This window comes from Mauremys reevesii, linkage group 11 (assembly GCF_016161935.1).
Source record: "Mauremys reevesii isolate NIE-2019 linkage group 11, ASM1616193v1, whole genome shotgun sequence".
Taxonomy (NCBI): Eukaryota; Metazoa; Chordata; order Testudines; family Geoemydidae; genus Mauremys; species Mauremys reevesii.
In genome coordinates this window covers 13,956,238-13,981,837 of record NC_052633.1, presented here as the reverse complement: position 1 = coordinate 13,981,837, position 25,600 = coordinate 13,956,238, and the positions used below count along the sequence as shown (strand labels likewise).

Below are 25,600 nucleotides of genomic sequence, written 5' to 3'. Positions count from 1 at the left end.
CTAGAAATACCTATTGTGTTCTTCTACATCTCCTGGATCCTCCCTGTATTTCCAAACAATCAAATATGTCCCAGCAAGTCCCTCCCATATGTGAGAAAGTGAATACAGTTTAAAAATCACCCAATCAGAAGCCAGGAAATCAGAAAGTTGTTGAAATAAAAAACCAGAACCTGCCTGCAGAAAATCTGGAAATAGTTTATTCCCCCCTACCAATCTTAACTCTGCCCCTCTGCTGTTGCTTGGCCTCCTGGGGAAATCACCACTAGTTCTCTCTCGAAATAAACGGATGTGGTCCCCATTGTGGAGAATATAGGAATTACAATAGAATCGCCAGCACCTCTGTGCTCACGTTACGGTGCACCTTCTAGCCTACATCCAGATAGAGGGCAAATGTCAAATCCATATTGCAAAGGTGTGTATGGTATTAGGGGGAGTGATGGGAGGTGCCCAAGTTGGCTGGGCTGTGAGCGAATTCAACATTGCCTGTGTCCATCTACGTTGCAAAAAAGGACTAGAATGGGGAACAATTGTGGGGTATCCCGGTCTCCAACATGGCAGGATTTGCAGTACACGTGGGGCCATGGCAGAATGAGAGGGAGGACTATAGGCTGAGAGAAAATGAAGACTAAATAGATATTGCAACATTGGGCTGGTTGTCCTGAGCAATTCTGCCTTATACAAACGCCACTCCCTTTCTGCATTGTCTCCTCTGCACTTTCATCTTTTGCAGGCAGCACTTAAAAATGTCTCGTTCGATTCTCCTCTTTCTCTATAAATTAGTCTCTTGAACGTGTAGATGAACTTGCTTTCACATTAGTGAACCAAGTGGTGAGCAGCTGTGATGAGCGAAGGAAGGGAATGGATTGACAGTACTGAAAACAGAGCTTTTCTTTAACTCTGCTAGCCAGTCATGCTGTCTGCCTCCCTATACCTTGCCGCAGAGAGACCTTCACCCTCACTGAGTAAGACCAGTTGTCTTTCCTTCTGACTGGCGAGTGATTTTTTTTTCCAGCTCCTTGGGGAGGCCTCTTTGAGCAGAGAAGGTGCATTGCACTGAGCCACTGCATGAATGCTCATTTGGTGTAATGTCATGTACTCCGCTGGTCATTAAAACATGCACTTCCCAGCTACTGAAGCAAAGCCCCCAGCTGAATTTGAACAGCACCATCCTCAAAGGCCCATGTCTTTCTCCCTCCACACTCCCAGCCTTGTCTTTAAAAGAGGCGGATAAGAAAAAGGTTTTACTGTTATATTTCCCGCAGCTGCCCCAACGCCCGTGAGGATGACAGCCCCAAGGACAGCCTCCCGCACTGATGTGTTTGAAAGGCTATCGACATCCGGAAGAAGGTGAGGGAAAAAAAATCTAAATACCCCTCAGAATTAGGGAGTGATGAACCCCAAATTGTGTATGGATTCAGTGCCTCTTCCTTTCACCTCTTCCTATTTTATTTTATTCGATGAAATGATCCTGTCCCAGCCTCTTGGCAAATGTACAAACCGTCCCCTACAAAACATACATCCTGGTGATTTCAAACTAGATCACGGTCAGTAATGACCTCCTCCCTGCCCACGCAGCTCAACAGGACTGGTAACATGCTCCCCTCGCTAGCCTCCAGCCTCCTTCACAGTCTGATAAAAGAGAGTCCTCGAGGGTGCCCCAAAGGGCCACCAGCCAGAGCTCTCTTGTAACTGCATGAGTGGGAGAGGTTCCAAAGCAATGAGAGGCAGTGTGGGCTAGGGCATGGAGCATTGAGAAATGGGTTCTGTTCCCAGCTCTGCCACTGACTTGCTGGGTCACCTTGGGCAAGTCACTTCACCCCCTGTGACTCTGTTTTCCCTCCAATCCTTTGTCTGACTTGGGTATTAGACTGGAAGCATCTCAGGGCAGAGAGCCATCACTTAATTCATGTCTGTACAGCACCTAGCACAATGGGGCCTCGGTCTTGGTTGGAGACTCTGAGCATGACTGTAATATAAATAACAATTATAAAGTCACGGTGCACTCACTGAAAATGCCTTGTTGTCAGCCCCTTCCCCATTTCAACAGTTTGCTTGGGCACCTGAGCTGATCTTAGGTACCACGAATGCTTTTGTCTGGGGTTGAACTTTCATTGCATTGTAATGGTCAGATCTTCAACAGAACACAGAGCATTGGATGCACATTGGGTATGGAGTTCTTTAGAATATCTGGCTATAGTCATGTCAGTGTCTCTGAGTACATGGGGGCTATCTCACTAGGATCTTAGACATGCTATGTACCGAAGCCACGCTGCCCGATCTACCACTTGAATTTTTAAGCAGAATAGTGTCCTGCTGCCTGCCTGCTGCAGGAGTCTTTCCCTGGAAAAGACTGTCAGTGAGTAAGGCTCCGGCATGGGGGAGGCATCAGGAAAGACTTTGGCAGCTCTGCACTACCTCTCCTCTGCCAGAGCCTTTCACCTACACATGTAGCCACACGCCACAGTGTGGAGGTGGTGCGCTTTGCACTGCGGTGGGTAGCTATACATACGCTACACCACTTTCAGCAGCATAGACATAGCCTAAGACTTAGCATTAAGGTCAAGCACTGGCAGCTTTAATGAACACTTCCAACCCCACAAGATATCTCTGTAGAGCTGACTGCATGCTCCCCAAATGAAAGTTGCATTGATAAAAAAGCAAAGTACTTTCTTAATGCTCCGTTAGCATGTGGAACTCACTACCACAAGATACAGGTGCGCCATAGGTAAAGGTAGCCTGTAGTGGTGTGGTATGGTATGTATGGTAGTACTCATTCATACTTTTTTTTGAATGAGTATATCTGCTGTCACAGTACGTAGCATGAAAATGTATAAAGGACTATAAACCCTCATGCTTTAGGCTGTAAGCAACCTGTTAATGGCCTGTGATTAGAAAGTAGCTTCCCCTGAAGGCATATACAATTTCATCATAGGGGTTTAAGGCAGTTCTTAGGTTGTTAAAACATAGTATCCTGTCTCTGAAGGCACACAGCTATTTCATTTTGGGTACCATGTAAAATCTGCAGTGTATTTTGTAGGTGTGGATGATGAGTGTCTTTGTTTCAGTTGGCCCAAAGTCCTGCTCTTCCTTGGATGTGACGTATGAGTGCCAGTGCCTTTCACTGGTGTTTGCACAACTGTGGCATTTTCCATCAGTACAGAAGGCGTTCATATAAATTCTCAGCTTTTCTTAAAATGACGTGAAAACCCTACGTTTTAATTAACTTTTTAAAAAACAAAAACTCAAAAATCTCGGTGCTATTCAGATTCAGATAAGGTCTTTGACAATAGGGACGCTAAGCACAATAGGAAGTGATGTTAAGTCCTTTTCTAAAAATAGAATTTTACATTTTTTCCTTCCCGTTATGCTGGAATATCCTGTTAGCAGCATGAAAATAAAATGTTTCCCCCCATCCTCTGAGCTGTTCTTTAGGCAAAACTTGGAGCATACAGGAGCTGTAACCCGGGATGGTTTTCTGACGTTAGTTTTTTTTCTGGTTTACGGATATCATCAAGCATCAGTGCCACTGGGGATGACTCCTCCCTCCTTTCGAATGACTCCTCCCACTTTTCCATTCTTGTCCAGGTGTGGTGCAGATAGGTTGCACTTCTGCCTTTTGGAGCTGGCTATTTGTCTATCTGTCTATGGTGTATGTCCCTTCTTACCATAGTACCTGAGTGCCTTGCCAGTGTTACTGAGTTTATCCTTGCAACACACTTGCAACACACTTGCAAGGTAGGCAAGTATTCTGAGAGCAGCTTGGTCTAGTGGGTAGCACTGAGTGGCGCTCAGGAGAGCTGGCTATGCTACTGATCCGCTGGGTGACCTTGGTCAAGTCACTCGCCCTTCCTGTGCTTCTTTCTCTTCCTACTCGTTGCCCATCTTGCCTATTTCAATTGTAAGCTCTTCAGGCAGGACTGTTGCTTACAATGTACTGCTCATAGCAGAATGGGGATCCAGTCTCTATTACACAGTTAGAAAATGGAGGCACGGAAGGCAAAGTGACTTGCCTTTGGGCACACAGGAAGTTTGCAAGAGAGATGAGAACTGAACCATCGTTACACAACACAATGCCTGCAACTTTTTAGCCTGCTTTTCTAGTATCTTGTGACAAGCAGCGACGTTCCATGGTTCCTACTGATGGTAGCCCGTGGCCCTTAGCATGGCCGTTTTTGTGGTTGCATTCTATGTCAGACCAATGGTCCATCTAGCCCAGTGTCCTGTCTTCCAACAGTGGCCAATGCCAGGTGCCCCAGAAGGAATGAATAAAACAGGCAAGCATTGAGTGACCCATCCCCTGTCGTCCACCTCAGCTTCTGGTAATCAGAGGCTAGGAACTCTCAAAGCATCCCTGACCATCTTGGCTGATAGCAATTGATGGACCTGTCCTCCATCCAAAGGACTTGGCTGACTAGATAACTATTTCAAAGGTGGTGTAATCACATTTGGGGTCAAACCTATCAGACAGTGTGCTTCTTAAAATATTCATCCATTCCAATTAATACAGGGCATGTTCTTATCACAGGTATGGAATGCTTATAGCCACGGGAAGAATGACAATCCATTGTTTCTCCACTGTAGAGCAAAGCTGCTCAACTGCATTGATGCGAGACAACTCACATCAAAGTTGTGCTTCTTATAAAGGGCCCTGCTGAAATTGGAGTTTGTTATTTTAGCCATGACACTATTCCTGAGCCTTCTGTTAAATCTGTTCTGGCCGTCTGATGTAAGACAGGGCTATGCCCTCTTGAATATTTGAGATCCAGAACAATGCATGAACTCTAATACATTTCAAAATGTAATCAATTAGAAGATTATATTTCACCATCCTGTTCCGACCGGTAACAAAATTTACAAATCACCTAATCAATGTAATCCATTAAAACTGACAAAGGAGGTGGTGATGGAGTGGAAAATCTCCATCAAGGGCACTCAAAAGATATAATTAAAAATACATTACGCCTTGAATGGAAGGCACGCTGCTTGCTGCCGCTGCCTCACTTTGCTGTGCTCAGGCTTCCAGCACACGGACTTGCGTTGTAATCCTACCTAGTTGTAAAATATCCCTCATTATAACCTCCAGTTTCCTTGGTTCTAAAACACGGCTTCTGTGGAGAGGTGTACAGGAGATTTGCATTGTGTGGGTGAAATCTTGGCTTCATTGAAGTCAGTGTCAAAAACCCCCATTGACTTCAGTAAGGTCAGGATTTCCCTCCTTTATTTATAGCTACTTATCATTCAAAGCCAGTTTCCCTTTCTGAATACCTGTCTAGGTGTCCAGCTCCCTAGACTGTAGCATTTGAGCAGTTCACAGCCATGCACGTGTTTAGTCTCACAACACCCATGTAGAGAAAGGAAGTGTTCTCCTCTGTTGTAGGTGGGCAACCAAGGCAACAAGGCCGAGTGTGTTATTTGCACAAGGTCACACAGGATGTCTTTGACTGAGCCAGGAATTGATCCCAGGCCTCCTTGGTCACGTGCAGCACCTTAAACATCTCAACCCTCTTTGATTTCAGTGGGACTGCTTGTGAACTAAACTACTACTCACTGTGAACAGTGGGTCAGGATTTGGTCCTTAGAAAAGTACAAAATTAGAAACCGCTATTCCTTGTAGCTTATCTCCCTAACCATGATTTACGAGACACACTTCTGTCTAAAGTACTTAGATGGCCCCATCCCCCTAGTATCTGGGCATCTTGCAATCTTTAATGGTTTTTGTCCTCACAATTCTCCTATGAAGTAACATTATCCCCATTGTACAGATGGGGAACTGAGGCCCAGAGAGACCACATGACTTGCCCAAGGTCACACGGGAGGCCTGTACCGGATCTCCCAAATCCCAAAATAAAGACCAGTCACCGGGCCGCTCTTCCTCTTTGCTTGTTCCTTAGTGGCTTGCTTCTCAGGAGCTGTGTACTTCTGACCTATCTGAAACAACCCATCAAAGATTTCTCTTTGCAGCGAGAGCTAAAAAGACTTTGAATCAAAATAAGTGACATTTCCAAGTGACATTTTATGGTTGGTATGAAAATTGATATTCCTTGGGACTTTCAGATTTCAAAACTGGGTATTTTTTGTTCAGATAACTAGAAAATTGATCAAATTTCAAAATAAAAGGTTTTTTTCCCTCAGATTTCAAAATAAGAGTTTCCTTTCACTCTGTCCTGTTTTCAAGTGGGAAACAACACAGTTTCCCAGGCCTTTGTGAAAATTGGTCTAGCACCAAAGCGAAATGTGAAAAACCTCACAGTACTGAGGTTTGTAAAACTTGTGAATATTTTGCACTGCCCTGGTCCCTTTTCTGACCTTCAGCACAAAAATCTCATCTTCCTTTATGTCCTTAACCATAGGTTTCATTATAACATGCCTTATTTAGAACCAAAATTATATATTGTTCCGAAGAGCTCAGAGCCAGATTTACATGGCGCTCAATGCTGACAGTGGGACTCCCTCATGGTGCCTTGTGTAAGCAGTTTGATCTGTTCAGTTCTCTGTGTGGCAGGACATCCCACTGTCCATTGACTTTCATATTGCTGAGGCGTCTCTGTGTGCATGTTCTTTGGGCTTCTGGGACAGCCACCCAGAATGCACTGTCACATTCACAGGCATGTCTGTGCTGCCATCAAAAGGTGTGATTGCAGCACGTGAGGACACACCCCAGCTAGCTTTGATCCAGCTAGCACAAGTGCCAACAGCAGTGATGTTGTGGCATACTGGGCTAGCTCCTTGAGTATGTACCCACGATCCCGGGTGGTTCTTGTACAGCCTGTGCTGCCGCAGTTTCACTGCTACTGCTAGATCGGTGTGTCTACATGTGCTGCAGTCACATCTCTGATCACATACCCACAGTTAGGTAGTGTGGTAGGAGCAGACACACAAACATAGTGGATGATGCATGCGGAGAAGGGGTAGGGAAGCTGCTATGAGGATACAGCTCAGTTGTGGTTGTTGCAGCTGGGTCAGATGAGGGCTTTGTGTGAACTGATTACCCGAACACAGTTATATTTTCAACAGAACTTTTGAGACCAAGGTCACCCAGCCCAACACCCCAAGCAGCCTGTTCCTGTTTGGGACAAAACAGTTTGTATTGTAATCACATAAAGACTCAAAATTTGGCTCATTCAGGTGGAAGGAGGTAAAATTAATACATCTGTTGAGCCTGCTTTACTTTAGCCTCTGAAAAACAAATAGCGATGACTAGGTGTATTGATTTACATTATGAATGCATAACTTGAAGAGCTGGAAACTTCTCTGAAAGTTTGCATGATGCAAAACAGCAAAAATCTATCTAAAGACCAAACTTCATGCTCATGGATTTCTGTTTTATTGCCCCTGGTTATGGCTTATAGAACCAAAGAAAATAGTCTTTCACGATGGCAAGAACGATAAAGTTATGGAGGGAGAATTATGTTTCCTAGTCACACTGCCTTGAGTGCCAGGCTGCTCTTCTGCGAGCATCGGTACAGAAGCACTGTTGGGCTTACGGCAGCTGGAGACTGAGTGGGCTGTGAGGAAAAGGATAAGAGGAAATCCAGATGCAAGGACATAGTGCAGTAACTCAGCAGTAAGCCCTGGATAATCTAGTTGCATGTGGGGAGGAATGAGCAGTTTCTTCCTAACGGGTGGGGTTTATCCCCTCCTTTGCTGTCAAGGGAGTCAGGGTAACCATCTAAATAGAAAGCCAGTGACACAGATGGAATACAAGGATGCGCAGTCGATCTGGACTGGTGCATTAAAGCTGGCTGAACTGGGAAACGAGCAGTATGTGTCCTGTGTGCAGTGGGCCAGATCCTCCACTTGTATGATTCAGTAGAGAGTCATTGACTTCAATTGGAGCTATGCTAATAAACACCAGTAAAGGAGCTGACCATTCCAGGTGTCAGATTGTTTCCTTTCCGAGGCCCAAGCCCAAGCCCATTGAAAGCAATGGCACAGGTGCAGACCCATAGGAGGTAGTCTGCAGCTCTCATGCTGCCCTTGAGGCTTCTCATGCTGGGTGAGGCCATGCTAAGTACGCCCTGGGCTAGTAAGAAAGAGTCGTCGTATCTGTGTGCCTGTATCGCTGTGGTGCTTTTCCCCCTGCAGATATAAATACTTCCAGTCAAAAGGAACATGCTTTATTCTCCTCCGTAAACAAATGAAATGCAATGCAAACATGTCACTAGCCGTTGTTCGTGCGTTTTGCGTAATCTGGCAACACTGCAAAGAGCAGATAAAACTGGAGAGAAAGAAAGTCCATACCATATTTCTCTTCCCGCCCGGTACAGTACACACAATGGCAGGACAGCTGCGCACACAGCTGCCATATTCATCTCTCCTATATTCACTCAAAAGCAGTGTTAGTTCCTCGTTCAGTCAAGGGATCAAGAGAAATTCAACAACTGACCAGGCAACACGACTGTCAAACTAGAGGGACCTAGACAAATTGGGGATTGGTCCTGCTTTGAGCAGGGAGTTGGACTAGATGACCTCCTGAGGTCCCTCCCAACCCTGATATGCTATGATTCTATGACACAACTCCCCAAGAACCGAAAGCTTAGACAGGAACTTTCTCTTCTGAGGGATCTGAGAGGGCTCAAGCTACCAGTTTACAGTTCAGCACTTCACCGTTAAGAGTAATCCTGTGTTCTTAATGGACTGGGGCTAGGTAGCAGAAGGATTGTACCTGGGACTGAAGGGTCACCAACCACTAGCAGCACCTATTGACAGTCCAGAGTCCCACAGCAGGGCCAGTCTGATAATGGCAGGAGACTGCTCTGCTGTGAAGCTGTATCAGTGGAGGGGGCTGGTGGACCCTGGATATCCATCTGGCTTTGTACCGAAACTGCAGCTGCCTGAGTTCAGAGGGAGCGCCAGGCTCTATGTGGGTGATGTTGGTGGCCCTTGGGCCTAATGCTGTTGCAGTGCTTGATACGGGCACAGTCATTCGCGTATTAATAACATGCCATGAACAGCGGCTATATACCTACAGATGAGAGCTATGGGGGGGAGAGAATTAGAGAAACGCTTTTCCTTGGAATTTGCTGTTTTTTTGAAATTTCAATGTTTCATGGGTCTGTGCTGATTTTGATGCAACTCCACGGAAAACCACACAGGGCTCCATTGAAAAGCTGCCTGGTTTCCTGCCAGCCCATGCCCAAATGCTTGCCAGCCTGCCTGGAGGGCTGATGGGGAGCCAGGAGCCTGGAAGCCCTGTGTCCCAGCCTTAGGGTTCCTCTGTAGCCTAGGCTCCCAGTGCTTCCAGGATCCTTAGCTCCTCTGCAGCCTGCCAGATGGACTGTCCCAGATCCATGGCTCCCAGATTCCTAGCTCCTCTGCAGCCCACGGCCTTGGGGGCTCTGGCTTCCCGAGCTGCCCAGCTCTCCACCTGGGGAGCTACCAAGGCTCCAGGCAGCTGTTTCAAAATGTTTTGGTTTTCATTTGGAATCCAGATTTCGAAATCTTGAAATCTTCCATGGAGCAGAATTACCATTCTCTGTCCAGCTCTAATGGAGACACCACAGTTATCAACCTGGATCAAATTCAGGACCTTCAGCCTCAAAAGCAAAAGCTCCTGCCACTTTAAACTAAGCAGGTAATTCTTTGAGTTGTAAGAAGTAGCAAGCTGTTCTAGTCCCTGTGGCAAGCCACAAGAGGGAGACATGATTGCATGCACTAATCCAGTACAATAATATCTGCTTGTTTGCACTGTCACTTCCGTTCTATTAACTTAATACCTTGCCTAAATCCTTGGGCAGCTCAGAGATCTCTGTCACACTCCTCTTGAATACTGGTGAAAATCTGCACGAAGAGCAATTGCACGTGAAAATATCGACTAAGGGGGAAAGTTCTGCATCTCGTGCATTAGGTTGCATTGCCAACTCATTTTTATCTCACTCATTGTGGCTTGTCATACAATAGGTATGGCCAGACTTGCTCTCGACTCTCAAAGGAATATCCTGGGAGATCGGAGAGAGGCGAGTTGAACTGATGAGAAGCTAAGGGCAATTAACTTCTATTTGCTACAATATATGATGTAGTTTTATATATGTAACACACAGAGAGAGGGAAATGGCACAGTGAGTTCTTGCTAAATGTTCACTATTCAAGACATGCTACGAGACGCTGGGTTAGGGTTTGTCTGCATGGGAAAGTTTTTACCAGTTATAGGGTATAACTCCTCGTACGGATGCTTATTTTGGAATAAGTTTTTTTTCCCGTTTTAACTTAAATTCCTTCCAAAGCAATGTAAGCAAAATTGTTTAAAAAACAACAACAAAAAAAACCTCTTGTATCACAATATGGGTGTCCACCTGGGCGTTATACCAATGTAACTGTACACATTTCGTTTATACAAGTATAGCTTTCCTGTGTAGGCAACCCCATAGTGTTAGAGTGTCTGCCCATTCCAGTTTTCCCAGGACAATCCAGTTTTCAGCATGTTCTCCAAGTTTGGCCTGCAGCATGCCACAGAGCCCTAAGAGATCTTCAGGGCAGTCGTAACATCGCCATACTGTGATAGTGAATCTCAGATGTGTGTGGTACAAAGCAGTGGTATTGAGTTGTGACATGGCAGCACGTCATGCCCTCTTGGCGCCATACGACAAATGGTCATCTCAGACAGAATGATTCAATGCTTGTTTTCTTCTCCTGACAACAGGCAGAGCCAGACAGAGCTAAAGGTCTATTTCTTCAGCTGCTGCAAATCAGCGTGGCTCCACTGAAGCCCGTGGAACTGCACCAGTTTCCACCAGCTGCAAATCTGGCCCCATGCTCTTTGTTGAACTGGATCAGCCTATTGTGTACCGTGTGCTTGTTTACCAGACCAGGGGATGCTCATCCACAATTCGCACAATCTTGAAAATAAAAAATGTAACCGCTTATTATTGCTATTATCTGTACTTCGGGAGCGACAAGATACCCCGTTGTGCTAGGAGTGTACAAAAAAGTTAATGTATTTGTATGAGAGGCCTATGACTTTTAATTTAATTTGACAGACTGTTACCACATATTGTGTCTCACACACCATTAAGGCCCTTCTTTACTAGGAAAACAGGTAGTTTTAAAATGTGTTAAACAGTTGTTGAGCCCCATCACCACATCTTTAAAAAGACACGATAAATTGGTTATGGTCAACAGTAGGGGCAGCCATAGCTTTTGCCTGTCTTGTCAAACTCAGGCTGTGATGTCATGGTCCAAAGCCTTACAAAGGTTGCTTAAGAAAAAAGAGGGAAGTCAGGACTTGATATTTGTGGGGTACAAAGAGCAAGCAGGAAAAAACATATAAAACAAAACAATGTATTTGGAAGCGTCCTTCACTCATAACAAAGGAGGAGTAAAGGGCACAAACATCTCACATTTGCTGCTCTGCAGTTCGCCTTTAACGTAGCTGATCAAAAGCCAGAAGGAACTGAAGAAGACAAAAAGCAAGGATAACTCTGCTATGAAAAGGCTGCCATGCTGGTTTCTTCTAGTAACAGTGTTGAAAATTAATTTGCTAAGGAATTTAACTGGTGCCTTCGCCGTGCCAATGAGTTACCTCTCCCATGTTGCCTGACAATACAGTTCAGCTATTGTTTGGAAAACAGCATGTTCCCCTTCCGGTATCCGGCAAAAAGGGACATCCCCTCGATGGAGGGTTACTGTGCCAATCTGACACAATACAATCAGTGCAGTGCACCAAAAGACCAACTTGGAAAAACACTACACCTCCTATTTTCCAGTGAGACCCCTGTATCTGCAAGTGTCTGCCTTGTGTTTATCGTAGCAGATGCCTCCAGTGTGACTGGCTCAGTGCCTGTGTCGACCGGCACATGCGCCGGTTCACTGCTAATCCTAAATTGTGTTTGAATAGTTTGGTACGGTTGTCTAGTGCCAGAGAGAACCTTTTGTTCTGAAGCCGCGTACGTGTTTGCCTTTCAGGTCACCTTCCCCTTGTCATGCTGCGGCGTGCAATGCTTTCAAACAGGGGCTAGCTACAGAGGAAGGACGGGGGAGCTCCAGAGTTCCAAACTCCAGCCAGGCCAGGAAGATGAAGGGAAGCAAAACAAAAAAAAACACAGAGAGACATGGGTGCAAAGTAGCAAGTCGTGAAGGAGACCAGTATGCCTTTCAGGCAGGCAAACAATACTACAGCTCCTCCTTGCCTGCTTCCCAGCCCCTGCTTTGCCAAGAGCACGCATTGGTATGGGGGGTCTGAGAAATCGGGAACATTTCCATTCTGCAGGAGTAAAAGGTTTCCTTTGTTCTAATTCCTCTGATCTACTCCTTGCAGTGCCCTCGCATGGGCCACTGCAACATTTGCCTTATATAACAAGGACAAAAGCAGATTGCTCTGGGAATAGCTGAAAGGAAACCATGTTTTGTTCCCTTGTTGCAACGTTCATGTTTACTTGTTGGTGCGGCACAGGATCCAGTTCAGACAGATTTTCTTTGCATAGTAATAATAAAGGCTTTTAAAAAAGAGCAGCCCTAATGAATGTGAAGTTGTTTGAGTCGGGGGATGATGTATCACGGAAACTAATACGGCCTTGCCGGAGACAGTGATTTATGGCAAATGGAATGGTCAATTTCTGGTTTCCGGATTCCATATCCCAGGTTTGTGGCCGCAATTCAGCAAAGCATTTAATCTTGTGCATAACTTTAAGCCCATGAAGCAGTAGCTTCAGTGAGCTCAAAGTTAGGCATTTATTATTATTGTTATCATTTATCACGTTCTGGAGAAACACAGAATAAGAGGCAGTCCCTGCCCCCAAAAAACTTATGTGCTTCAGTGCTTTGCTGAATCAGGGCCTGTATCAACAGCTGTGATTATTTACTAGTTCCCCCCCCCCCACATACACACACACACCCCATGGATGGGAGAGCAGACACAGGTCGAAGTTCAGTTATTTCTAAAAGTGCCTGTGTGTTTAAAATGCATTTTCCTGCTGTTAAGAAAATATATTTTTTTAAAGAAAACAGATACACTCTTCAGCCCACACACCATATTGCCACCCCTCTGCCCTGGCAGCGGAGTGGGCACTAGGCATAAGCAGACTAAGCAATTGCTTATGGCTGTGAACGGCTCAAGGGGGCCCCCTATTCACTTTTTATTGTAAGAACTTGCCTGGTTTCATGTTGGGATGGGGGAGGAGGAGAAATAGTCCTGCATCGGGCCCCCAATGAACTAGCACTGGCTCTGCCCTGGCAGCAGGCCCCTGCTGTCCACCGAATTGCCTCTTCCCCAACTGCAACCACTTGTGTTGTAACCATCACAAAAGAAATGGGTAACTTTAAAAAAAAACAAAAACAGAACAGGCCCAGCTCCTCAGCTAGTGAATATTAGTCAAACTTTGCTAACTTCAGTGGGACTGAGGTAAATCACACCAGCTGAGGTGCTGGCCCACTGGGTTTTCTTGGTCCTCAGTGCTTTCTTGGCCATCTAGATCCTCTGCTGTGCTGTATTGAATCTGCTGCATGTTCTCCTCTCTGCTCTGTTGACAGGAACAGAGTGGTACAAAGCGATCCTAGGAGCTCAGGATCCAACCCAGAGAGGATTTTCCCTAGTGCGGACGCTTTGAAGACAGCCGTAAAGCCCACCTCCCATAGACCCCTTCACAAGCCATGGTGTATTAGGAGAGCTGTGGCTGTGGCTAGGGACATCAGAGGGGAGTGTGGGTACAGCAGGCGGCACTGTGGAGATTCCAAGCAGCGCTGCGGCCCATAGGGAAGCCCTGGGAGCCTTTGACTTAGGCTTAAAGGGACAGCATACCCCCTCCGACCTCCGGGCCCTGAGGTCTGGGAGCACCACAGTACCCGCCACAGAAGGGTTGCATGTGCCAGAAGCATGTTAGCCCCCTTGCAGCCATATGCTAACGCCTCAGGGGTACGACTTTACATAAACACAAAATAGACCTTTTCCATGGACCACGTCTGGGAGAATGGAGTTTGGGAACAGCCGCGGGCATTGGGTTGTCTGGCTTTAGTGGCAATTCTGAGGAGTAGGGAGTCAGGAGGGGGATCGCAGAAGGCTGGCAGCCATATTGAGTCTGTGGGCTAGAGCCTCCGCTGCTGTGTTTTGGTGCCGTTCTGTCAAAGTAAATGGGAGCCCCTGCTTCACCATCTGAGGGTCTGGTCCTGTCGTTTTAGAGGCTCAGCGATAGAGGGAAGTGATCTCGGATTATTTTTTCCAGTTGGAATTGTATTTCCCTCAGACACCAAAGACACGTTCTGCGTGTGTGCTGAGACTAGCCATTGCTCCCAGTGAAGTGGGCAGTGGGAGCCCATGTCGTATCTAAGGGCAACTGCAGGACGCTGAAGAACCTGCTCTTGAAAGCACTGATGGAAAGGAGGGAGAAGAATAAAAAAATGATATAAGTGGGATATAAAAAGGAAATTAATTCCTCAGTACGACTCAAGAGAGCGCCCCAATCCTTTAATGGTGCTGAAAATCAGGGATATAGCTGGCAAATATTGCAGCTACAAATATTGCAGAGCTTGTGACAAGCCTGATATAGTCAATCATGTTAGACAAATCAGAATGAGCAATAACCAAAGGATTTTAGCATGTGATTAGCAATCCGCCTAAGACAAAGTGACTTTTTGGGCATACTACAAACTCCTGAAACAGTAAGGGGAAAGAATAAATATGATAAAGAATGATTTAATGAAGGGTCAGGATAGTTCAGAAGCATTTTTCATAGATTCTGAGACCAGAAGGGACCTTTAGATCATCTAGTCTGACCCCCTGTCTATCACGGGCCACAGAATTTCACCCAGTTACCACTGTATGGATCCCAGTAACTTGTGATAGACTCAAGCATCCTCCAGAGAGCATCCAGTCTTGATGTGAAGACATCTAGAGAGGGAGAATCCATCACTTCCATTGGTAGTTTGTCCTACTGGCCAGTCGCCCTCACTTGTAATCTCTGTAGAACAAGGAACCACTTTCATGGCAGAGAAGCAGACACGTTCCCTATATTTTTCCACTTGTGGCAGTTGTGACTGATTTGGAGCTGTCCTGTGATAACTGATGAGGACTGTATGTCGGCTTGGTTATTGTGGTGGTGTATTCTATATGACTATATGGGTAACTCAAAAGGAGTCTGTCTGGGAAAATAGGCAGATGAGAAAAGATTGACTCAAGATAAGCCACTTCTGAGCATACGCTTGTGAGTTGTTAAGGGACAATGCCCAGAGCTATTCGCTTTGATGTTTTTGCCTTCTCTGCAGCGAACCCACAAAACTGGTTTTGACCAGACCAGGAAAAGGCCTGTGAACACCAAAGAACAAAGGAACTCGGGCAGGTTTTTAAAAGCAGCACTTCATCAAGAGAGGGCAATAATTATCGGGGGGGAAGTGGAGAAGAAGCTGGGTCACCATCAAGAGAGGGTGAGACTCTAGGTAACATAGTGTGACTCCTTGGTGTCAACTGACTGAAGCCTTGCAGATAGACTTTATTTTGACATCCTTTCTCTCTAAAGCAAACTAAGCAATACGCAGGTTTTCACAGGGCTGCCTGATCACAGACACCTGAGGGGAAGAGCTGCACATGCTGAGCTCAGTCAGACCTTCTGCACAAACACAGTCGATACACAGGACACCATAACCCAGGGACTGAGTCTTATTACACCTCCATGTAGAGGTACCCTAAGAGTGGGAGAATTGTGAAATTGCACCCCAGGAAAGGCAAAGATCCAAGACGTGATGCCTGAAGGTGTGCACCCAGACACACCAGGAAGGGGACCGAGGTGCAGCTAGTCCTGGCGTCCTTACTCAAGGTTCTGCTCAGCCCATGGACAAATCTGCAGCTGGTGTAGCTTGGCAAAATCAGTGACTTACCCTAGCTGAGAATCTGGCCAAAGGTTTCAGTGGGAGTTTGCCGGTGTAAGGAATGAGGCCAGGCCGTGGGCCAGTTATGTATCAATTAGAATTCGAAAGGTGTCAGATGTGCTGTATAAATAGGCTGCCAGGTGTCAAGTGAAACTTAATAGCGACAAACATAAAAGTAATTCACATTCACTCCAAAATAATGAAGTCACGTACAGAAAGAATTGAAGTGCCTGAGAGCAGGAGGACTTTGAGGGAAGAGTGGACTGTGAATTTCATTTGCCCCTTAATACACAGGAACCAAGTTAATTGCTCTGCTCTTGCACGCATCTGTATTGTCTACCTGACTCTTTATAATTGCAGTTTAATTGCCTAGTTATGATTCTCCACTTACTGAAGGAAAATACATCAGACCTTCAGAAGGTGTTTCCATGCAATTGGCTTATACCAATTAGAGACTGAAAACTCCAAAGACCTTATTCAAATCATCAAGGCCACTGCCTAGTGATTCATCAGATACTAAGCTGGTTCTGCAGTCCTCTTGGGTTGGGTCATATGTCTCAGTAAGCGACATGGTCTAGTGCTTAGAGCACAGGACCCGGAGTCAGGTGACTTAGGTTCTCTTCCTGAATCTGCTGTGTTCCTACTGTGTGACCTTGGTCGAGGCACATAACCCTATCTGTGTCTGTTTCCCTACCTGCAAAATAGGGGTAAGCACTTACCATTCCCATCTGGGCAAAGCTGTCCTCGACGGGCCCAATCCAAAAATCAGTGGCAGGCTCCTCTGGATATCAGTGGGATTTTGCTCGAGCCCTGTAAGACCATAACATTCTCCCTGGGCTTGTTGACTCCACGCAAAGGACATTGGTTTAATAAAGTGACATGTTGGCAGGGCTGCGGGGCCATCAGATGGTGCTGGGAACAAGCTGTTCCTACACAGTGAACCCAGTACTGAAGGCTGGTACAATGTTTTTCTTGTCAACCCCAGGCAAAGTGCACATGGGTCCATCCCTCTCATTGCCATATAGCACCTTCTGTTTGAGTGAAGGCTTTCTGAAATATTGCCAATGTCTCCTTCCCCTTAAGGTAGAGCATGGGAAAAAATCCTCCCTTGCCTGATATATAAGGCCACAGGGAAATGTACTCTCCTGCCCATCATATGCAATACATCTTGTGTGTGTGGGGGGGAGAAAGTGGGGCACTGTGGAGGAATATTTTAAATGCCATGCAAAAAGCACCCTGTGAATTGTACTCCTGTTTCCCTGGGTGATTCACAGCCTCTAGGGCCCTGCATAGCCCTCGTGATGCAGGTGCTGCGATAAACCTTTTCAAACTCAATTTGTGTTTCATCATATTGCACTTAAGGAGGCGAGAGGCACAGTTTCAGTGTAAATCAACAGAAAGGGTTTTACTTAAACATAAACGATTCTTAGCAGGGCCCTCCAGGTAACAGGTATGATGGTCTGCCTCATCCTGCCTACTTGCCCCTGGTCTCTGGGAAGCTGTTTACTCAGACTACTATTTGGCATTTGTACCAAGCTTTGCATTTGCAAAGTGCTTCATGAGCATTTGTTAATTAATCTGCAACGCACCACTCTGGAGGAGGTAGGTATTATCCCTGTTTCAACATAGAGGGGAAACGGCGGTAGTGCATGTAACTTATCTGTATCCACCCAGCAAATTAGTGGCAGTCCTGGGCTATGCACAGATACTGAATTCAGTTTCATATTCTATTTAAACTCTGCCCACAGGGAAGCTCAGGTGAGGGCAGGATATTAGTTACTGGACTTTCTAGGGGAGAAAATGACCAAGGTCCCTATGGTGTTTAAATGGGAGGAAGGATATTCTAATGGATAAGGCACTGACTTGGAATTCAGAGCTTTGGGTTTGACCTCTCTACTTTGCTATAAACCTTGGGCAAATCACTTAATCTTTCAGCTCCCACCTGTAAAATGGGACTAAGAATAATTCCTTTTTCTGTCTTGTCTGTTTGGACTATGGGACACAGAGGCCCATTGACAGCTCACTCCTCTGTGTCATTGGCTCTTGTCAGACCTGACATACTCACTAAACTTAACATACTGTTGTAATAATCTGCATCTAAAAGGAGTTATGGAAGGTAGCCATGGAAAACTAAATAATTCTGTGACACATGGCCAGAAAGGGTTAAACATCCTGAAAAATAAATAACCCTCGAAAGACATGTGGGGAGATAATGTTTGTGGTTTTGTTTATTTACATATGTATGAGTAGAGTCCACAATGTAATCAACAGTCCCTGTCTATGCTATATTCTGATAGCTCTGATATCAAAAGAACATCCTGGCATTTAAATGAATTGTAAACACGGGATATCTCGGTATTCATCTCTCTTTGAAATGTACTGTGAATGGTAGAGGAACAAACAAATGGCCTTATGTTAATTCGTATAAGTAAGCACAGGTGATGGACCTCCGTCAAAGTCATCCTGATTACCTTTTGTTTCCTGAGGAACGCCAACTTGTCAAAAGACATGAAAGTGTATAAAAGATCCTTGGGTCCTGATTCTATCATCTCAGATCTGCTTAGGCTTAATCAAGGGAAGTTTGAGTCGCAAGACTGAGATCGCAGTTATGTTGGTATGCCCTGAATATGATATTTGGACATTGGACTATGAACTATTTCTGAAAGAACTCTTTGCAACCACAAAGCTCACCATCTGTGCTATGAATCTGCACCTAAATGAATTGAACTCATGTCTGTATCTAAATTGATCTTTTAACCATACTCTCTCTCTTTTGTCTTTTAATAAAGTTTAGTTAATAAGAATTAGCTGTAGCATGTATTTGGGTAAGATCTGGAATATTCAATAACCTCGGAGGTCATGTGTCCGTTCCTTTGGGATTGGTAGAACCTTTTCTTTTATACAATGAAATAAGATTTTCAGAAATCATCATATTTGATGTGGGTACCAGGATGGAGGCCTGAGGCTGGATCACTTTAAGGGAACTGTGTTGTTTGGACTTCTGAGCAACCAGTGCGGTAATAAAGAAGCTGTTTTGTGCTGGCTTGGTGAATCTAAGTATTGGAATATCCACCAGCTTTTTGAGGATTGTCTGCCCCATTCTTTGCAGTTCACCCTAATTGAGTGACCGCAGCTGGCTCCCACTAGGACCCCAATCATAGTACTCACTGATCATTAATAGTCTTTCATGATGTATGGACTGGCAATGTACAAAGTTATGAATATGTGCTAGGATTATGTCCTTAAAATCCGTGTGGTGAGCAGTGCATAAACACAGTCTGCCGGGGGCAGAGGAATGTGTATTTGTTTGTCTGACCATCCTGGTTATCAGGCAGGGACAATGAAGGTACATAAAAGGTAAACAAAGCCAACAATCTAATGAGTGGGGAAGAGAGTCCCTTAATTATAAATACAGGGGGTCTTAGCCTCAAATGATAAGCAGTTGAATCAACTGATTGTGTACAATATTACTGTAAGGACTTTGATGAAAGCTAATGACACACAGGTGACTCATATCACTGTGAAATGTAGGTATTAATACTATATGGAAAATTATGAATACTCACTAAAATTATGCTTTATAAAGTCTGTGACTAAAAAGGGTTTACAGTAGGCAGGTCAGGGAGAGTCGATAAAGAGGTTTTCTGATTTCTCCCAGACAGGAGAGTGGGGAGTTGTCTACCTGTCTCCAATGAAGTTAAGCAAGGTGTGACCAAAAACAATGGAAACCCCATTTACATCCAGCTCAGCAGGGAGATGAAAAGTCCAGAGGAAGGGAAGACCAGCATGAGGTCATCCTGAGTCTGGGGACAAAACAGTGACTTTGGGAAGATGTAAGGAGAGAAGAGACACTATCCTGGCATCCATCTAGATAGACACAAGGGCCCAGAGCTTTTACAAGCTGAGAAGGATGGGTCCTTTTACCAAGGGGGTTAAAGTCTCTGGGAACCGAATACAGGTTACAAACCTGCTTAGGCATAAATCTTTCACCTAGGAAGACAAGGGAAGCCTGGTACTTCTGTGGAAGATCCTGACAGAGAAAGTCCCATGGCTGGAAAGGAAAAGATTGGGAAGAAATCTACCTTGAACCAAGGCTGTAGCATGTTAACTCTAAGCCGCTAGAAAGCGTATTTTACTTGTATTCACTTGTGACCATTTTGTCTTTATCTGTTACACTTGAGCGCACTTAAAATCCCATCTCTTTTTGTTAATAAACTTGTTTTACGGTTAATGTAAACCAGGCCAATGCTGTGTTTGAATTGAAGGGATTGTTAACTCCAGTTAAAGCAACAAACTGCAGTGGTTTTGTCTCTTTAAAGGAGCAACAGATCCTTATTACTCATCAGAATGTTCCATGAGAGGGCTTTAGTGCAGATGGTTTGGGGGAAATTTGATACTGGGGATGTGTTGGGATCCCTCAGCTAGTAGTAACCAAGGCTGGTGGAGACCAGGGTGGGGCTATCGTAGGCAGGTTGCTGGGGTCAGAGCGCTGAACCAGGGCTGCAAAGCACACAGACACTCAGGGAACTAGCCCACAGGGTTACTGTTGTGAAAATAAATGTGTCTGTTTTTAACTGATTGCTCGAGCAATGGACCTGTCATTTATCTGATATGAAACTATTGAGGAGGACTCATGGGGACAGCAATCCGGTTTAGAGGTGTTTGTAATCAGGGTGCCAGTCAGAAGTAGGCAACTTTCTTTACAAAATTGTTTTGTTTTCTTTTCCCATATGTACGGCCCTACCAAATTCATGGCCATGAGAAATGTGTCACGGACCGTGAAATCTGGTCTTTTGTCTGCTTTTACCCTATACGACACAGATTTCATGGGGGAGACCGGGGTTTCTCAAATTGGGGGTCCTGACCCAAAAGGGAGTTGCGGGGGGTCACAAGGTTATTTTAGCGGGGGGTCACAGAATTGCCACCCTCACTTCTGTGCTGACTTCAGAGCTGGGCGGCCGGAGAGCGGCAGCTGTTGACCAGGTCCCCGGCTCTGAAGTCAGCACCCAGCCAGTAGCAGTACAAACTTAAGAGTAGTAATACCGTACCATGCCACCCTTACTTCTGCACTGCTGCCTTCAGAGCTAGGCAGCCGGAGCATGGGGGCTGCTGACTGAGGGCCCAGCTCTGCAGGCAGCAGCACAGAAGTAAGGGTGGCAATACCATACCATGACATCCTTACTTCTGTGCTACTGCTGGAAGCAGCTCTGCCGCAGAGCTGGACTCTCAGCCAGCAGCCACCGCTCTCCAGCTGCCCAGCTCTGAAGGCAGCGCCGCCGCCAGCAGCAGCGCAGAAGTAAGCATATCAGTACCGCAACCCCCCTACAATAACCTTGTGACCACCCCACAACTCCTTTTTGTAGTCAGGACCCCTACAATTACAACACCGTGACATTTCAGATTTAAATAGCTGAAATCATGAAATTTACCATTTTTAAGACCATGAAATGGACCATGAATTTGGTAGGGCCCTACCCATATGCCTCTGTATTAGATGGCCCCCCTGGGCTTGCTTTCTCAAGTGATTAGTGATTTTGAAGGCCCAGCTTCAGAAATTTGTCTCATGCTTATATGCTCTAGCTCAACCACAGTGTGTTGGTGCCAGAGTCCCTTTGTGTATCCAGGCCCTAAGCCCCATACCTTTCCCTCTATTTCACCCCTGACCTGCTTAGTTGGCTCCCTGCTCAGCTTATTGGGTTCTGAGGATCCCTTTCTTGGGTGCCTAGCTCTCCCCATGCATTGTGTGGGCAGCCTGGCCGACTCACTCAGGGTTGAGGATTTCACTAGGTGGCAGGGCCCTAGGCTCTAAGCCTAACTACCTTTAGAATCTGGGCCTTTAGAAGCCTAAGTCTTATTGAAAGTCAGTAGGACTTAGGCGCCTATTCAGACTCTCTCTCTGGCCCAAGGAATATTTATTTTAGGAAGTAGAAGTGGTGTGAGATTGAGAGCGATTCACCCCACAATGCCTATGCCGCTGGGAAGTAGAATTACTCAGCTGGGAATTAGGAAACCTGGGATCCGGTGTTACATGCAGAGCGCAGGGCCCTCACCAATGCCTCCCATTTTTGCCAGTCACCTGCTGCAGTCCTAGCTTCTTCCCATATCATTTGGATAGCTTTCAGTTCTTCCTCTGTTGTGCGTCTTCATGTTATCCTTGGTCTACCTCGTTACCACTTGCCCTGAGAGTTCCAGTCCAATACCTGTTTTGTTATGTTTGGGTTTTTCCTCTATGTATGCCTAGCCACCTCCATTTTCGTTCTGTAATTTCCTGTCCTATTGGTTTCTATTTCATCCTCATTCAGAGTTCTTTGTGATTTTTTTTCTGGCCATCTGATATTGAGGATTCATCTTAGAGAGCTGTTTATGAAAACTTGAAGGAGTCCGGTGGCACTCTGATGCATCTGAAGAAGTGAGTATTTTTTACCCACGGAAGCTTATGCCCAAATAAATCTGTTAGTCTTTAAGGTGCCACCAGACTCCTTGATGTTTTTGTGGCTACAGACTAACACGGCTACCCCCTGATATATGAAAACTTGGAGTTTTGATAGTAAGGTTTTAATGTCTCCATATTTCAGCACCACATAGTAAGACTGTCTTTACAATGGTATTAAATATCTGAAGTTTAGTTTGGATGGCAAGATTTCTGCTTCTCCAGATCTGCTTTAGAGTTACAAAGGCATGTCTGGTTTTTGTTATTCCAGCTTTGCCTGTTCCATCTGTTGTATTTATTGTTCTTACAATGCTGCCAAGATATGTGAAATATCAGACCTCTTCCATGTTAGTCCCAGAAAGTGTTACTGGTGTTTCTTGTGCACTGATTCTCATAGTTTTAGTTTTCACGGTGTTCATTTTCAACCCTACTAATTGAGTGTAGGTTGTTTTGGCTTGCTTACATGTCTCTATGGGTATGGGATAGCAAATTGATGTCATCTGCAAAGTTAAGGTCTTCTAACTTCTGTGTGAAAGTTCATTGTATGCCCCTTAGTTGCCATGTGGTCTTTCTCATTACCCAATCCATCACCAGTGTAAAGATCATGGATGAAAGAAGACACCCTTCTCTGATGCCCATAGTAACCTCATGTGGCTGACTCAGTTAGCTATTACATATTATTTGGCATGTCATATTTTCATACAAGCTGTGAATGATGTTCACAAATTACTGAGAGATTCCATAGTGGCATAGTGCCACTATGCTGCACAACACCCTACATACCTTTAAAAATCTGTGCCTAGGATCCCATTGTGATGGGTGTGGCCTTAATTCCTAATTTAATTAGACTATACAGAAACATTCTTATCACTCTGTTGTTTCACTCCCTTCTGACAAGTGTAATGGGCCTTGCAAACAGCATCCAGCATAAACTCTGAAGACAATATTTACACATAATTAAAACACTCTCTGTGGTTGCCTTGGAATTGATAATTGGGAGGGAGGGAGGGTCCCTCATTCTGCCCTGCACTACCCTCATGTATAAAGATTACAGTCCCCTTGTGCTCCTTTCAACAGTGAGCCCCAAACAATAGCATATGTTTCCTTTGCTGGTTTTTCAGATGGATAGACCTCTTTTGAGCTTGGGACAGAGCTGGTGTAGAGTAAAGTAAAGCTGGACATGTACTTACAAAGAGAAACAAACCCTAAAGATGAATAAAGAAGCCACCAGGCAGTTACAGATTCTCTGCCATATTTCTGAGCAGAAAGAGGGACAGCACTTCAGACTCACAGCAGATACCAGAGTTTCTTCTCTGTTTTCTTCCCTTAGCAAGCTCTCCACACTCGCATGAATCAGCATCTCAATTTAATCCTCTCGCCTTGGAGACTGTTCTCCCCATCTTCCAATCTGGCTCCTGTTGGAAAACAGCGAGTCTTTTCCTTGACTTTAATGGAAACCGGATCTTGTCACAGTGTGCACAGTCTGCTAATGATTTCTTACAGGGGACAGAGGCCCAGATCCTCCAGAGTATTTAGGCTCCTAACTTCCTTTGATTTCAATGCAAGTGAAGATACTAAATACTGTTTATGGTCAGAGTCCTTCCCCTTTTCCTTGTACATTTGTGGTAAATGATTACAAGACACCCCTCAGATCCCCTGGCACCTGTATCGGTGGAGAGAAAAGGAACATTCAGCCATCAAGCTTTGCATGGCTGTTAAAACTGCCAGCAAAGGGGAACAAGCCATGCCAGTTGCAGGATGTTTTTTGGGACATAGATCACTGTCCTTTAGGAAATGGAGTGAGACACAATTCACTTCAGAAAAGCTATCAGACTGCAACGGCTTTCAGGGCCAGATCCTCAGCTGAGGTAAATCAGCAGAGCTCCACTGAGTTTAATTCGTTGGAGTTACACCAATTTGCATCCCCCTGAGGATCTGGCCCTCCCACCTTCAGTAATCTGGGCAGGAGTTGAATTACTGACCTAAAGGCAAAAGTCTTCATAAACTATTGCTAGCCTTCCGAGCCATCGTATCCCACAGAAATGTACGCATTTTTTTCCCATTGTAACAAACAGCACTCCTAAACGGCAAGGTTAGCAGAATAAGGTTACTGAGTGATGGTCATCTGTACATGATGGTGAATAGTCAGGGCTGGGGGAAGGGGAAACATCTGTACATTGAACCTGATTGGGAACCCTTGTGCCAGAGAGCCCACCTGGTTAAAAAATGGGATGAGAGAGAAGCGTGCGTTGAAAACCAGAGCAGCGCGTTTTGAGCGACCTTTCCCAGGCACGGGGTGAGTTCTTCTCTAAAGACGTCTTGTAAATGAGGAGATGTGATATGTAACATTCGGCTCAGGAATGTTATCTTCATTGTGGTAGTGCTTAGACATCTGGGTGCTGCACAAAACGCCCCACAAAAAGACAATCCTCGTCCTGAAGAATTATAGTGATAGGAAAGTTGGGTGGGATGGTATATGCAAAACAAACAGGATTTTCCAAGTGGAATCCCCAAATCCTCTGCCTTCAGATCCAGAATATAAACTTCAGGGCCAAAACTCTGCCGGTGTAGCTCCATTGACTTCAGAGGAGTTGTTTCAGCAGAGAGTTTGGCCCTGAATGTTTATACGGTCGGTCTGGATCAGAAAAATGTGCACCTGCTAGTTGTGTGGTTCTGGTGGTAGGAAATCATCCTGGGGATAGCGTATTCCTTTTCCTCTTATGGTTTCACTTTGAAGTTTATCCTTCAAGGTGAATAACTTGCCTATCCCGCTGCTTGAGTTTCTTCTCTTGCCTCCTACTCCGTTGAGAAGCATAAGGTGTTTTTTTAACCTTCTAATCTGTTCTTCCCTGCATATGTATAAATATGTACGTACATTTCTAGCATACAAGCCCAGCATATATTGCTGTTTCTGCATGTTTAATAGACTTTTTCTCTATACTCAACTCATCCTTATTCTAGAAATGCACTGAAAACTCAATACAAAGAATATTTAAAAAAAAAAGACCATTAGCATTATCAGCATAATTAGTACAGCTCAGATTAAATCCTACTGGATGCAGAGCTAGACTCATTGAGATTTATCTTTGCATAGCTCAGTGGGTAACACTAGGAAGCACTGTGGCGCTGTATCTCTATGTTCAAGTCTGGCATGCTGTTGGCTTAGTTTTTGAATAAATCTCACTGTAGTTATTGTGCCGTGGTTGCCCTTAAAACCTTTCCTGTTCCCTGTTCGTTAGGGCTGATCCAAACATTTTGGAAGAAAAATGGCTTTTTGGACAATACAGGTATGTTAGTGAATTTTCTGATTTATTTTTCTACCAAACCATTGGAAGAAAAAAGCCCACCCAATGCTAATTGAAATTGCATTCCGTTCTA

General features: G+C 45.1%; 1 protein-coding gene across 1 annotated transcript in view; it reads left to right on the top strand.

The window, feature by feature from the left end:
- The window catches only part of LOC120374436, a 156,822-nt gene extending 147,333 nt beyond the window's left edge, over positions 1-9,489 (top strand). Inside the window, exons 8-9 of the mRNA XM_039494139.1 lie at positions 1,263-1,347; positions 9,432-9,489. Coding sequence (XP_039350073.1) covers positions 1,263-1,347; positions 9,432-9,489 — 143 coding nt within the window. The remainder of the gene's footprint in view (positions 1-1,262; positions 1,348-9,431) is intronic.
- The last annotated feature ends 16,111 nt before the right edge of the window (positions 9,490-25,600 follow it).